General features: G+C 42.4%; 2 protein-coding genes and 1 long non-coding RNA gene across 8 annotated transcripts in view; 1 reads left to right on the top strand and 2 right to left on the bottom strand.

The window, feature by feature from the left end:
- FANCD2 (FA complementation group D2) overlaps positions 1-4252 on the top strand; it is a 65010-nt gene extending 60758 nt beyond the window's left edge. For all 3 annotated transcript variants that reach the window (XM_058726027.1, XM_058726025.1, XM_058726026.1), the window contains 2 exons: positions 493-588; positions 3843-4252. In XM_058726027.1, the coding sequence (XP_058582010.1) occupies positions 493-588; positions 3843-3914 (168 nt within the window). In that variant the 3' untranslated portion in view covers positions 3915-4252. The remainder of the gene's footprint in view (positions 1-492; positions 589-3842) is intronic.
- Positions 4253-4562: 310 nt separating this feature from the next.
- Positions 4563-9987, bottom strand: FANCD2OS (FANCD2 opposite strand). 4 transcript variants are annotated; one of them, XM_058726034.1, is made up of 2 exons: positions 9893-9987; positions 4563-5867 (listed from the first exon to the last, which is right to left on the bottom strand). In XM_058726034.1, the coding sequence occupies exon 2, from the start codon at positions 5857-5859 to the stop codon at positions 5323-5325; it is 537 nt and encodes a 178-aa protein (XP_058582017.1). In that variant the 5' UTR covers positions 5860-5867; positions 9893-9987; the 3' UTR covers positions 4563-5322. The 4 variants fall into 4 exon arrangements, with proteins under 4 accessions (XP_058582017.1, XP_058582013.1, XP_058582015.1 ...); XM_058726030.1 differs by lacking the exon at positions 9893-9987 and adding an exon at positions 9655-9762; XM_058726032.1 differs by lacking the exon at positions 9893-9987 and adding an exon at positions 9405-9510.
- A 1899-nt stretch (positions 9988-11886) lies between these two features.
- On the bottom strand, positions 11887-14084 carry LOC131509826 (uncharacterized). Its single transcript, XR_009260713.1, has 2 exons — positions 13930-14084; positions 11887-12318 (listed from the first exon to the last, which is right to left on the bottom strand). It is a non-coding gene; the product is annotated as an uncharacterized LOC131509826 (long non-coding RNA).
- Between the last annotated feature and the right edge of the window lie 89 nt (positions 14085-14173).

Here is a 14173-nt window from a genome sequence, read left to right as displayed (position 1 = left end):
TAAAGCTCAGAGAGGTTAAGTAACTTACCTAAAGTCATTTAGCAGTAAGTGAGAGGTGCCAGGATTTGAGTCCAAACAGAAATGATGAAAAGTTGATGTCTTTAAACCACTTTGTATGCGGTGTTCAGCTTCTACATGGCCATTTGTAGTTGGTGTGTTGGTGGTCATATACCTTAAGGTATTTGGGAAATTTTAGAATGATACTCAACATTAAATGAGTCACCAGTACGTCCTGGCCTTGTAAAATCTAGTGTGATACTAGAATGCAACAATAGACTTCTTATAAAACTACATATTATATGGGAGCCACACTTACCTCAGAAAGTGTGATTATCACTTCTCTAGGTACTAGATCACAGTTTGGTGTCTGTGTTTGACCATGTTTGAATGGCTAGAATATCTTGTATTATCTACAAACCAAGCCTTTCACACCTTGAGCCCCCAAATATGTTTATTGTAACCCACCATTTTTCTTGGCCCATCTGCATTTAGGGTGAAGAGATACTATCCCAGAATTCCCAGGAGAGCACAGCCGAGGAGAGTGAGGATAATACAACATCCCAGGTCTCCAAGAGCAAAGCAACAGAGGTATCTCTGCGTAAGGCCCCAGACTGTGCAGTTGACAGTTGCATTTTGTTAAGTCAGTAGAAAGTATAGAACTTGCTTTTTTTTTTTTTTATCTTAAATCCTTGTGAGTCGGCACTACTTTTATTTTTGTCTGTCATTTTATTTATTTTATATATATATATATTTTTTTTTTTAGCATTTATTTTTGAGACAGAGAGAGACAGAGCATGAACGGGGGAGGGTCACAGAGAGAGGGAGACACAGAATCTGAAATGGGCTTCAGGCTCTGAGCTGTCAGCTCAGAGCCCGACGCGGGGCTCGAACTCACGGAGTGTGAGATCGTGACCTGAGCCGAAGTCGGCCACTCAACCGACTGAGCCACCCAGGCGCCCCTGTCATTTTATTTTTTTTAAGTTTATTTATTTATTTTGAGAGAGAACATGAGCAAGGGAGAGAGAGAGGGAAAGAGAGAGAATCCCAAGCAGACTCTCTGCTGTCAGCACAGAGCCCGGTGTGAGTCTCAAACTCACGAACCTGCAATCATGACCTGAGCCAAAGAGAGTTGGATGGCAGGGGCGCCTGGGTGGCGCAGTGGGTTGAGCGTCCGACTTCAGCCAGGTCACGATCTCGCGCGGTCCGGTCCGTGAGTTCGAGCCCCGCATCAGGCTCTGGGCTGATGGCTCGGAGCCTGGAGCCTGTTTCCGATTCTGTGTCTCCCTCTCTCTCTGCCCCTCCCCCGTTCATGCTCTGGCTCTCTCTGTCCCAAAAATAAAAAAAAACGTTGAAAAAAATTTAAAAAAAAAAAAAGAAGAGTTGGATGGTTAACTGAGTGAGCCACCCAGGTGCCCCTATATATTTTTTAATGTTTATTTTTGAAAGCAAATGTGCATGTGGGAGCAGGGGAGGGGCAGAGAGAGGGGGAGACAGAGGATCTGAAGCAGCGTAGAGCCCAATGCGGGGCTTGAACTCAGGAACTGCAAGATCATGACATTAGCCAAAGTCAGATGCTTAACTGACTGAACCACCCAGTCACCCCAATGTTTATACATTTTTGAAAGAGAGAGAGAGAGAGAAAGAGTGCAAGCAGGCTCCACACTTAGTGTAGAGCTCAGTGTGGGGCTTGATGTCACAGTTGCGAGAATGACCTGAGCTGAAATCAAGAGTCAGATGCTTAACTGACTGAGCCACCCAAGCGCCCTTATGTTTTGTGTTTTTTTTAAGTTTATTTATTTTAGTAATCTCTACACCCAACATGGGGCTCGAACTCATGACCCCAAGATCAAGAGTTGCAACTCACTGACTAAGCCAGCCGGGTACCCCACCCTGCTTACATTTGTAATCAAAGACTTCTATGCTCTTCACCATTGCCTCCAGAAAAGCTTCTGTTTTTATATGAAATTCTGTGGGGGCCAAAAGACTCTCTCAAGTTGTGGCATATGTTGTCGAGTTGAAAAAACCATTTTAGAGAGGAAAAAAGAAGCAGTCAGGTGTTCTCTGAGTGTTGAGAAGAATGAGTTAAACCATTTAAATATGTTTTGTGAATATATAAGATAGAAACATGAACGCATTTGGTGGAAACTAAAGCACAGAATCAAAAGCTGCAATCACTAAGGACTACAGTAAGAGAAGGGGTCCTTATTCTTTTCTGGGCTATTACAGATATTTTCAGGACTTTACAGAAAGCTGAAGAAAAATGGATATTTTTATTAAATTTTGTTACAATTCAGGTGGGTTATAGACACCAAGAAGCTCAAATTTAAGAACCCCTCCTGTAAAGCCTCTCTATAATGCAATTTGAGGCTGATGCAGAAAGATCATTTAATATGAAAAATACTCTTATTACATGTTCCTCTGTTGTATTTGTATAGTATACCTCTACCTTGTTCTCATAAAAAATTTTTGGAAACAGTATCTTATTAGTTTGGTACTTTCTCCTAAGCAAGCCTCCCAGATTAGAACTGGAAACTAAAGATTTTAATTTTTTTAAAGTTTATTTATTTTTGAGAGAGAGAGAGAGAGAGAGAGAGAGAAAGAGAGAGAGAGAGAGAGCGAGCAGGGGACGAGCAAAGAAAGAGGGAGACACAGAATCCAAAGCAGGCTTCAGGCTCTGAGCTGTCAGCACAGAGCCTAACTTGGGGGCTTGAACTCACTAACCGTGAGATCATGACCTGAGCAGTAGTCGGATGCTTAACTGACTGAGCCATTCAGGTGCCCCTACTGACCAAAGAATTTTATGCTGAATTCCTCTGGTGAGATACACCAGAATTATTTTAATTAAAAAAAATTTTTTTTTTCTTAATCTTTGTTTTTGAGAGAGAGAGAGAGGAAGACAAGATTTGAAGCAGGCTCTGTGTTGAGAGCAGAGAGCTGGATGTAGGGCTCAAACTCACAAACTATGAGATCATGACCTGAGTTGAAGTCGGGGGCTTAACCGACTAAGCCAACCAGGTCCCCCCCACCCCCAATTTTTCTTTAATGTTTGTTTATTTTTGAGACAGACAGAGACAGAGCGTGAGGGAGGGAGGGGCAAAGAGAGGGAGACACAGAATCCAAAGCAGGCTTCAGGCTCTGAGTTGTCAGCACAGAGCCCGATGCAGGGTTCGAACTCGCAGACCACGGGATCATGACTTGAGCTGAAGTTGGACGCTTAACCGACTGAGCCACCCAGGTGCCCAAGATACACCAGAATTTTTATTTTATTTTGTTTTATTTTTTTATGTTTATTCATTTTTTTTGGAAATACAGAGACAGTGCGAGCAGGGAAAGGGCAGAGAGAGAGGGAGACACAGAAACTGAAGCAGGCTTCAGGCTCTGAGCTGTCAGCACAGAGCCCGATGTGGGGCCCGAATTCATGAACAGTGAGATGATGACCTGAGCCAAAGTCGGACGCTCAACTGACTGAGCCATCCAAGAGCCCCTACACCAGAATTTTTAAGTTAGCAAACATTTCATTCTATATTGAGTACCTACTTTGTTCTATATCACACACATGCAGTAGAGGTGGAGGACCATGGCTTATGTAAAAATCCTGTGAATTTGGTTCAGTTGCAAAATGTCATAGGTTGCTATCCCAGTGGCCTTCCTCCATAGTCTTGGCTTAAGAGGTCACAATAGAAAAATAACAGGGGGGCCTCAATTCCTTTTTCAGATGAATGTTTTAACACCCGTCATTGGTTTTAATGATGATACAGTACAGTAAAGCCTATGGGAGCAGTCTTGTAATTCATGGGGTTATTCAGATGACCTAAAATATCTAACTATCCTTTACCCCTTAGGATGGTGAAGATGAAGTAAGTGATGGAGAAAAGGAGCAAGATAGTGATGAGAGTGATGATGACTCTGATTAGACCACAGAGAGACTGCTGTCCCATCCCCATGTCTGCTAGCCTCTTCCTGTTTTGTGTTTAGGGTTTGAAATCTGTCTGCCTTCCTTACTGGAAGCATCCTGTTTTGTCACTGGGGTGGTGGGCTTTGCTGAATCCGCCAAATTTGAATTTCATAGGTTGTCTGTCATCATCAAAGACCTTGGCTCATGATACCACTGTAGCATTACTTATCGGTCTTGGGCAAACGTGGCAGTGCTATGCTGTGGAATGGATACTGGGCTTTGGGAGCTAGTTTTGGAACTTTTAGAATTTAGGATTGTACCAGTTTTACAAATAAATTGTTTTAAGTTCTGCCTGAACTACCTCATTCCTCTTTCTGAATTTCCTTCATAAGTCAAGGATTACATGGAATTCAGTTGGGGTTTATGCAGAGAAATAATGGAAATTGGTGTGAACACATCACTTCTACCAATTAAAATCACATATTTCCTATTCTAAGGACCATCCGTACTTGAGATGAGAAAATCTTTGTGATATTTTTGGAGGAGTGACAAATTCCTGGACAATTCCCAAAGAAAGTCAAAAGGAAAATTCTGGCTGCTTTTTAAAAATTTTCTGGTCATCCTATAGATATAAGACAAAGAGGGAAAAGGCACCATCAAACTCATGTTGACTTTGTATATATGTTTATTTTATTTCCACATTATTCTGAGTTATACCTGTAATCTAGTTACAAGAATGCTACGAAATTACTTGTTTATTAGAAGTAAAATAGTAGTACACCAGCTAAAATGGGGAGCTCTCTTGTGTTCCACCAGAAACCCCAGTTTCATTGCTGCCTCCAAGTTCTTTCTTGCCAGGCTATAAATATTTATTTAATATTTGTTAATATTTCTACCCACTTTAGTACTCTCCAGTGGCATTAGGATGTGGTTGGTTAGGGTTTTTTGTTGTTGATTTGGGGGGGGGGGATTATTTTTTATTATTTTTTTTAATCCTTGAACCATCTATAAATTTTTGATCCCTTCATCCTCATGTATATGGAAATCCATAATCTCCTTCCTTGACACCCCTTTGTTTCCCCAACTCATGTTTGGGGAACATGATGTGGTCTTAGATGTTGAAGTGAGTTCACACTAGGCTCATTGGTTTATATGGTTTAATGGTTCATCACATGTACATGTTAACGCTAGTTTGACTCTCTTTTAAATGTTGTTCAGCTTTACAGTGGAAATGTTCTCCCTTGCTTCAGTCACTGGCCTTCTTTGGAGGGGAAAGGAAATAAAGGGGTTCCTGAATTGTCACTGTGTGACAGAAAAGCAAGATTGCTGGGGTGATGTCAGTTTCCTTTACACAGACAGGTTTCTGTGAACTTCAGACACATAGTAAAAGGGCATGGTATAAGGAACAGGAATCAGATGGGAACCCTTTACTTGGAGTGTTGTAAGGCAAAAGTGCACTTCTTGTATGTTGCATACAGTAAGAGGATAGAGCGCAGCATCTGTTTGCACATGGTCACCGTCATCTGAATTTGAGGTTCCTTAAGTCCAGTGGGCCACTGGTGCTCCCGGCTGATGATTTTGCAAAAGGCTGATTTGTCTGAAACTCTGAAGGTTCCGGTCCATTTTGGTGGCTGAGCTGTGATGACCCTGCCAAACACGGAATCCACTCCACTGAGGCGGACAGGCTGGGGCTTCCTGACCAGCCCTTTCTTGTTGTTCATGGTTTGGAGCTCTGATGTGTGGCAGGGTAACTTGGGACTCACCCCAGGCTCCAGGAATGGGCTGTCTAGAACTAGAGTGACCTCTTGAAAGCACAGCTGCACTTCAAGGTCAGAAGGGGTATGTGGGAAGCAGGGGGAAGCCCTAAAAGGGTGCTTTGAAGAAGATGTAGGTGTTGTGTGCCGCAGCCATTGGAAGCTCTCATCCAGTGGGGTCCATGGTGACCAGAGCTGGTATCCTGCCATTGACAGTCCTAAAGAAGAGGAATCAGAACATGGAATTTCCCTAGCATGGTTTTGGCGAGGGCATGGCCATTTAAATTCACATTTATTTGTTTCATTATTGACTTTAACTTATTCTGTAGTTCTCATTAACAGACTCCAATAGATGCTAAGGATACTAGTAATTCTATAAAGTGCAGTAGTGGATGGTCACAAGTATTGAATCTGGCAACTACTATGTATACTAAAACTTTATTAAGTCTTATCACAGGCCTCTGAAGGTAGGTTTTAACCTATTTTACAGGTGAGGAAATGGGTTTGTCCAAAATGGAATACCCCAGTTCACCATTATAACTGCTAAAGACAGAATCTACACCTCTGAGGTGGTAGAGGATGCTGGCACTTCATTATGAGACATTATTTGTGGTCAGAAGCTCAGAAAGGCCATGTCTTACCAGATATTTATGACTCTAAATCCCATGTACTTTATTTATACCAGGGGTTCTCAAAGTATGATCCTGGCACTAGCAGCTTCAGCACCATCTAGGAATGTAGAAATGTACATTCTTGGGCCCTACCTTAGACCCATAGCATTAGAAACTGGGGGTAGGGCCTTGCAATCTACATTTAAACCCTTCAGGGTATTTGGATGCACTTATTATTTGAGAACTTCTGATGCTGTCCCTTTTAAGGAACTTAGGTTTTCATTATTCATTATGGAGACTGTCTCCTCTTGACCCTAAAAACCTGTTTTTTTAACATAAGGGAACAGCTCTCAGCCCTGAGGTACTTATGTATCACCTCAGAGGAATTACACCAGGCTAGAAGGAAAAAAGGTTTCCAAAGGACAGTCTTTAAATAAATTTTTAAACATTTTTCTGATTCTTCTAGGTGTGTTTTATTTTTGACTTTGGTTTGTTATGGGAGACCCAGTGGTTAAGATCGTGATTTCCCCCGCTTAAAGGAAAAAGAAAGGGCTGGGAGGATGTTGCTAACTCAAAATTTATTCAAGTAGAAAATGGATTTTCCATCATTCTGCTTTAAAATTGCCAATATATAAAAGGTTTTACTGAATTAAGAAGCTAACATTTTTGAGCACCTATGTATTGTGTTAAGGGGCATAGCAGTTCCCTTTTCTTTCCAGTCAAGTATTTTTCTCTGCCCCTTCTCTCTTCTCCCACGAAAGGTAACAGCAGCAGATCTGATTTCATCCTATCTAGTAATTGCTCAAGAAATGTGAAAAGTTGACTCCTCCACCATAGTTTGTAAGACAGTAAAGTTAATTTTAAAAAAGTCTTGTCGGTTGCATCAAAAACCACAAAATACCTAGGAATAAACCTAACCAATGAGGTAAAAAGGTCTGTACACTGAAAACTATAGAAGGCTTAAGAAAGAAATTGAAGACACAAAGAAATGGAAATAATGGATTGGAAGAACAAATGTTAAAATGTGAATACTACCCAAAGCAATCTATATATTATTCAATGCAATCCCAATCAAAACAGCACCAGCATTCTCAAAGAGCTAGAACAAACAATCCTAAAATTTGTATGGAACCACAAAAGATCCCAAATAGCCAAAGTAATGTTGAAAAAGAAAACCAAAGCTTGGAGGCATCACAACCCCAGACTTTAACCTGCATTACAAAGCTGTAATCATCAAGACAGTATAATATTGGCACAAAAACAGACATAGATCAATGGAATAGAAGAGAGAACCCAGAAATGGACCCACAAATATATGGCCAACTAATCTTCAACAAAGCAGGAAAAAGTATCCAATGGAAAAAAATCTAGCAAATGGTGCTGGGAAAACTGGATAGCAACATGCAGAACAATGAAACTGGACCACTTTCTTATACCATACACAAAAATAAAATCAAAGTGGATGAAAGACCTAAATGTGACAGGAAGCCATCAAAATTCTATAGGAGAAAACAGGCAGTAACCTCTTTGACTTCAGCTGCAGCAACTTCTTACTTGACAGGTCTCTGAAAGCAAGGGAAATAAAAGCAAAAATGAACTATTGGGACCTCATCAAGATAAAAAGCTGCTGCACAGCAAAGGAAACAACAAAACTAAAAGGGAACTGACGGAATAGAAGAAACTTGCAAATGACATAAAAGGTTAGTATCAAAAATCTACAAAGAACTTGCCAAACTCAACACCTGAAGAACAATCCAGTGAAAAAAATTGGCACAAGACATGAATAGACACATTTCCAAAGAAGAAACCCAGATGGCCAACAGACACAGGAAAAGGTGCTCAACATCACTCATCATCAGGGAAATACAAATCAAAACCACAATGACAAATCACCTCACACTGGTCAGAGTGGCTAAAATTAGGAAACAACAGGTGTTGGCGAGGATGTGGAGAAAGGGGAACCTTCTTGCACTGTTGGTGGGGATGCAAACTGGTGCAGCCACTCTGGAAAACAGTATGGAGGTATCTCACTATTTTTTTAAAATTAAAAATAGAATTATCCTATGACCCAGCAATTGCACTACTAGGAATTTATCGAAAGGAAACCAAAATGCTGATTCAATGGGGCACATGCACCCCAATGTTTATAGCAGCACTATTGACAATAGCCAAAGTATGGAAGGAGCCCAAACGTCCATCAACTGACGAATGGATACATGCATATATATGTGCATATATATATATATATACACACACACATGTGCGTGTATGATTTGCATATGTATACACACATACATACAATGGAATACTATTTGGCAATGAAAAAGAATGAAATCTTGCCATTTGTAACAATGTGGATGGAACTGGAGGGAAGGTATTATGCTAAGCAAAAGAAGAGAAAGATATCACATGATTTCACTCGTGGAATTTGAGAAACAACAGAACATCATAAGGGAAGGGAAGGAAAAATAAGCTAAAAACAGGGAGGCAAGCCATAGGAGACTCTTAAATATAGAGAACAAACAGGGTTGTTGGGGGTAGGGAAAATGAGTGATGGGCGCTTGTTGGGATGAGCACTGGGTGTTATATGTAAATGATGAATCGCTAGATTCTACTCCTGAAACCAAGACTACACTGTGTGTTAACGAGAAGAAATAAACATACATACATACATACATACATATATTAGGACCTCTTTTTGGAGAAAATAAAAGCAAAAGAGTTATTGGTGACATTTCAAATCAGAAGACCTCTCCCTGACAGTGCTTAGCATAAAGGAGGTTTGTTGATTTCTTTCAACTGTTGTTTTTCCTGTCTTTGTACATTCCTTCATGTACTGTGTTCAAATATCTGGACTGCCTTAGGATGAGCAATTGACACTGAAGGGATAGTTGTCTATTACAAACATCCTGTGAAAGTCTTCTGATGCTTGATGTCATCACCCACTACATAGAAGATCAGGGCTGCACTGGTACAACACCATGGCAAGGTGGAATGTGCAGGGTGTTCACTCCTCAGCATATGACCAAAAAAGATTACTTAATCCCAAGATCCTTTTCCTGAATCCTTCACTCCTAAGAGCAGATAGGGCTGGAGGTAAAAGGCTTTATCAAATGCCCAGCTTAAGTGCTGGGCAGAACCAACCCGGGTTGAGAGGGGGCTTCTGAACCCAGATCACACCACTTCCACACAAGGTTTAAATCAAGACGATTCACTCCTCCACTCCCACCACCTGAAGTCACCGTCATCCACTCCAGTAGGGGTTCAACCTTGGAAGTCTGTTTAAGCTGCTTTAATAGCTCCCAGATAGGGAACACCTTGTACTCCTGGCCAAAAGTCTTCCCCTTTACACGCTCTTCCGGTTCCAAGGAAATAGGTCCCTCGATTTCCCCACCTGGGAAAGGGGAAGTGAACGTCCAGGTGCAGCTGAGATCCTCGTGAACTGTGAACTGCGATCCTGATCCGGAGAGGCTGAAGCTGCCGGGAGTGGGGGAGGTTCCCCTTCCCAGCAGGCAGAAGGGGCTTGTCCCCTGTGGGTCCCTAAACGGGGGTGGGGGCCAGACGGCTTTGGCCGAGGCGGAGGTGGCGGTGGGAGCCCGGGCCCGGTCCCACCATCCGGGCCGGGGGCTCACCTGCTGAACTTCGCGGGGCCGCACGCTCCAGAGTGGCGGCCGCTGTTCCCGGGCCACTTCTCTTCTCCACCAGGCGCCTGGCAACAGCCTTTGTGACCCAGGACGGGGCGGGGCGGGGGGGAAGCCCGAGCCGCCGCGGGGATGAAGGCTCCAGGCGCCCAGCTTGGGAGGTGTCAGCACTAGATTCTCCACCCCCACCGCCTTGGAACCCTTTGTCCAGGACTCGATTCGAATCCTGTCCTCTCCATTCTCCCTCCTCCTCTCTTCCCCGCTACACCTTTGTGCTTTTGAGATAGTCACGGAGGGCGACACGCCCACTTCAAAAGGTGTGGTCAGGAACCTGCATAGAAGTCCCGGGACTTGTAGTTAGTGTTGAGTTAGTCTTTAATCTTTTTTTTTTTTTTAAGTTTATTTATTTTGAATGGGGCAGAGGGAGAGAGAGAGAACGCGCACATGCATGCGAGTGGGCAAGGGGCAAAGGGAGGGGTGGAGAGAGAGAATGAGAGAGTGTCCCAAGCAGGTTCTGGCTTGTAAGCGCAGACAGAGCCCAACTCGGGGCTCCATCTCAGGAACCCTGAGATCATGACCTGAGCCCAGATCAAGAGTGGGATGCTCAACTGATTGAGTCTCCCAAGAGCCCCAGTCTTCACGCTTTAAACCACGCTCAAGACGTATTCCGGCTGAAAGCTTTTATTGCTGCATTGGTGTGGTCCCAGCACAAGGAGACAGTATTTATAAATGCTCACCTCACGAACAAGAGGAAAGGTACATGTCTTCCCTTGACTTCCTGACCCAAAATCTTTTTTCTCCCTTCTATTAAACCCCCAAAAAGGCAATGCTGTCGTCTTCTCACAAAGCTGAAGAACCGTTTCACCACAGTGAGTGATTTAACAACTTTGTAAGCATCACTGCAAACAATGTCCCTGGAAGGCTGAGGGAAGACAGGTCTATACAACTAACTCCTATATCCCCTGTGCCTGGCTATCCCAGTGCGTGGCAGTGTTGAAATATTCGTGGTGAGAATTAAACTAATGGTCTTTCCTGCACTTACCTTACCCAGAAATTGCCCTTGCACTTTTCCAACTATAGAGCACAGCATAAATAAGAACTGTCACCTTTTATCTGGCTCTTTGGGTGAAGCTGAACAGGAGAGATGGGGGGCATGGGTGTGGAGTCAGGCTAAGATCCTGGTTTGGAAGACCAGATGGTCTTGGTCTTGAGGGTCAAGAGGTCTTAAGGGGCAGAGATCAAGAACTGTCATATGTGTTGTGTGTGTGTGTGTGGCACCCTGCGGAAGGAAAGGAAAATGGAGAAGAGAGTTTGGAAGGGAAGTCAGAAAATGGAGAGAGGGACAGAGAGTGATGAGTCTAGTCTTGGAAGAGACTGAAATGATTTGAATTGCAAATCATTTTCCAATAAGTTTATTTTTATTTTCTTGTTGATAAAAAAAAGAGACACTGCTATTTAAAAAGCAAAGAGAACAGTTTTTATTGCACAGTTGTGTTTTTTAAATATTAAAACCCCCAAAGTAAAATTATATAATTAAAAGTTGTTGGCTAGAGAGGGCTTCGTGCTGTTAAGACATTCTGTACCACAGCCCTCTATACAGTCTGCCCAGCTCTAAGGGATACATTTTCGGAGGTACAATTTGCTATCACCTCTGGCTCTGATACTCCAGCTCCACGTCTATCACACATATATGGAAAACCATAATCTCCCATGTTACAAGTTACTGATGACCTACAACATCAACTTTGTTGTAGCACTGTATGATCCAGTGCTCACCATTCTGTGTGCACTGTTTTCACGGATTGTCATGGCAATAGCCACATTTGCTCTGCCAAAAGAGGATGCATTTCTTTCAAAGAGGCTAACAACATTGCCATGGTGCACATGCTATATTCATAGCTGCACAAATGATGGTCTAAGTGCATATGATTGCAAAAAAGACTCACATGACCACGTGTAATGCAATTGACACATTTCTTCAAGAATTTGATTCCACTCTGATTATTATCCATGAAGTCATTGACAAGATTCCCTGAGTTCTGTGTAACATATGACAGATCTAAAGACCGGAACCTTGTTCTCTTATGCTGAGGCAATCTGCCACCTGGAAGCACTACTTGTTGCACCAGCAGCACTCCCAAAGGGCTTGCCTCTGTAGCCCTGCATCACTCATCAGTAACAACTTCTGCTGTGAACAACTCCCACGCTGGCAAACCCATACTGAAGGACTGCCTGACAGCAAGCTCGATGAGCATACAGGAAAAAGCTGCAGAAGTCCAGAGGAATATTCTTCACTGTAGCATAGCACCACATCCTTGTGTTGTTTGGAATTGCAGGGGAGACCCTAGAATAGGTGTATAGGAAGTCCTGGAAAAAGAGAAGAGCTGAGCCTGACTAGTCCATGGAAGGCCATTAATCTGGGGGAAAAAAGTTGGATAGATATGTGTACTTAATTTTCTGCTTTCTACATAAAAAGGAAATGTAAACTCATGAGTGTCTGTTTTGTGAAGAGTCAAGCACTGTGCTTCGTGTTTTATTTATTCTTTCTCACAGAATTCTCCCAACAATCCTAATCCATCCATGTTGTTATTCCTGTATTACACATGAAGAAACAAAAGCTCAAAGGGGTGAAGTGACTCCTCTTTGGTAGATTTGTGATTTGAAACTGAGATGTCCCACCTTTGAAGGAAAAGTACATCTCAGGCACCTGGGTGGCTCAGTCAGTTGAGTGACTGACTCCTGGCTCAGATCATGATCCCAGGATTATGGGATCGAGCCCTATGTCAATCTTCTTGCTGAGCATGGAGTCTGCTTGAAATTCTCTGTCTCCCTCTACCCCTCTCCCCTGCTTGCTCTCTCTCTCTAAAATAAAAAAATAAAAAAAAAAAGGAAAAGCAGATCTATCTGATATATTTGTGACATGTGAGCAAGATACTAACTTCAACAGCATCACTTAGGAAGCAGGGTCTTGAATGGCAATAGCCCTCTGGATGCCTGGGGTTCGATATTTACAGTTGATATTTATTATTTTAGCATCATTTTTATGAATATGTAGGAGAGCTCAAGATAGACCCTAACCTGTTTTCAGATTGGTTCAGTGAAAAGATATTGGAGTCAGGAACCAACTGGTGAAGGTCCACCACTTATTTGACTGTGTGACCTTTAACTTTGTCATCAAGAGAAACCTCTTCCTGATTTCCTTCCACAGGGTTTGTGAGGGTCCAGTGAGGTAAAAGCTACAAAAGTAGCTTTATAGCTTGTAAAATCTCCTTTCTGAGTAAAGGACTGTTAGTAAAGGTTTCTTCCCAGTGGCATGTATTGCACAAAGCAGACTGTAAATATCCTCTTAAACAAATCTAAAATTGTTCATAACTCCACTACTTTAGTAAACAAGACAGTGACATTTTTTTGTATATACTTCTTGTCCTCAAGCAGATGTAATTTTCATATAATTGCAATCAAAGAAAATGTTGTATTTTGTTTTCCCCTTCATTTATCACGTATGTGATGTGTCATAGAGTTCATAATTGCCATTTTATTTAAATAGCAATGGTATTAATGATATTAAGTAGCTGCATGATATCGTCGTAGGTGGCTATACCATCGCTTAGTTATTCCCCAACTGTGGAGATATAGTTGTTTTGTTTTTTTAAATAGACTGTCACAAAGAGCACCTTTGTGCTTAAACTGTCTCCCCCCACCCCTTTTTTAAACGATTTTCTTAATGTTTAGGTCAAAAAAGTTTGAATTTTTTGACAGCTCTTGCTATCAATTTATAAATTTCCTTAAGGAGTTGTGCCAGTTTACAGTGTGACCAGCTATTTAGGAGTCTATCAATTTCCCCTCCGCCTCTCCACCACTAGATATTATTGTTTAGAAAAAAATAATATTTTGTTCGTTTGATGGTTGCAAGGTGGGTCATCATATTGCGTTGTTGAAAGCCATTTTTTTTTTTGAAAGCCATTTTTAAAATGAGTTGTATTTAATGGGGCTTAATTGACTGTACCCAACTTATTGCTGACACAAACCTTAGTTTGGAGCAGCTAGGGCAGTGGGTGTCACGTGGTCACTTGCCCCGCAACGACCAAAACCGCCCAGGGTGGGGTACGTGATGGGTAGGGAGTGTCTCGGCGCTTGCGCATTCCAGTCTCCCCGCTGGTTTTTGACGCGACTTTTTTCAGGGGCGTGGGAGCAGAACTAAAACGCCGGCGAGGACTTGACATCGCGCAGGCGCATCACAATGTTCGTGGATTTGTGGGTGTCAAGGCATGG

Source organism: Neofelis nebulosa, chromosome 4, assembly GCF_028018385.1.
Source record: "Neofelis nebulosa isolate mNeoNeb1 chromosome 4, mNeoNeb1.pri, whole genome shotgun sequence".
Lineage (NCBI taxonomy): Eukaryota > Metazoa > Chordata > Mammalia > Carnivora > Felidae > Neofelis > Neofelis nebulosa.
Note: the sequence above shows the minus strand (reverse complement) of the source record. Positions and strands in the feature narration are given on the sequence as shown.

Excerpts from the sequence above, each read along its gene's own strand:
- FANCD2OS (XM_058726034.1), bottom strand. The coding sequence starts at position 5,859 with ATGGCAGGATACCAGCTCTGGTCACCATGGACCCCACTGGATGAGAGC.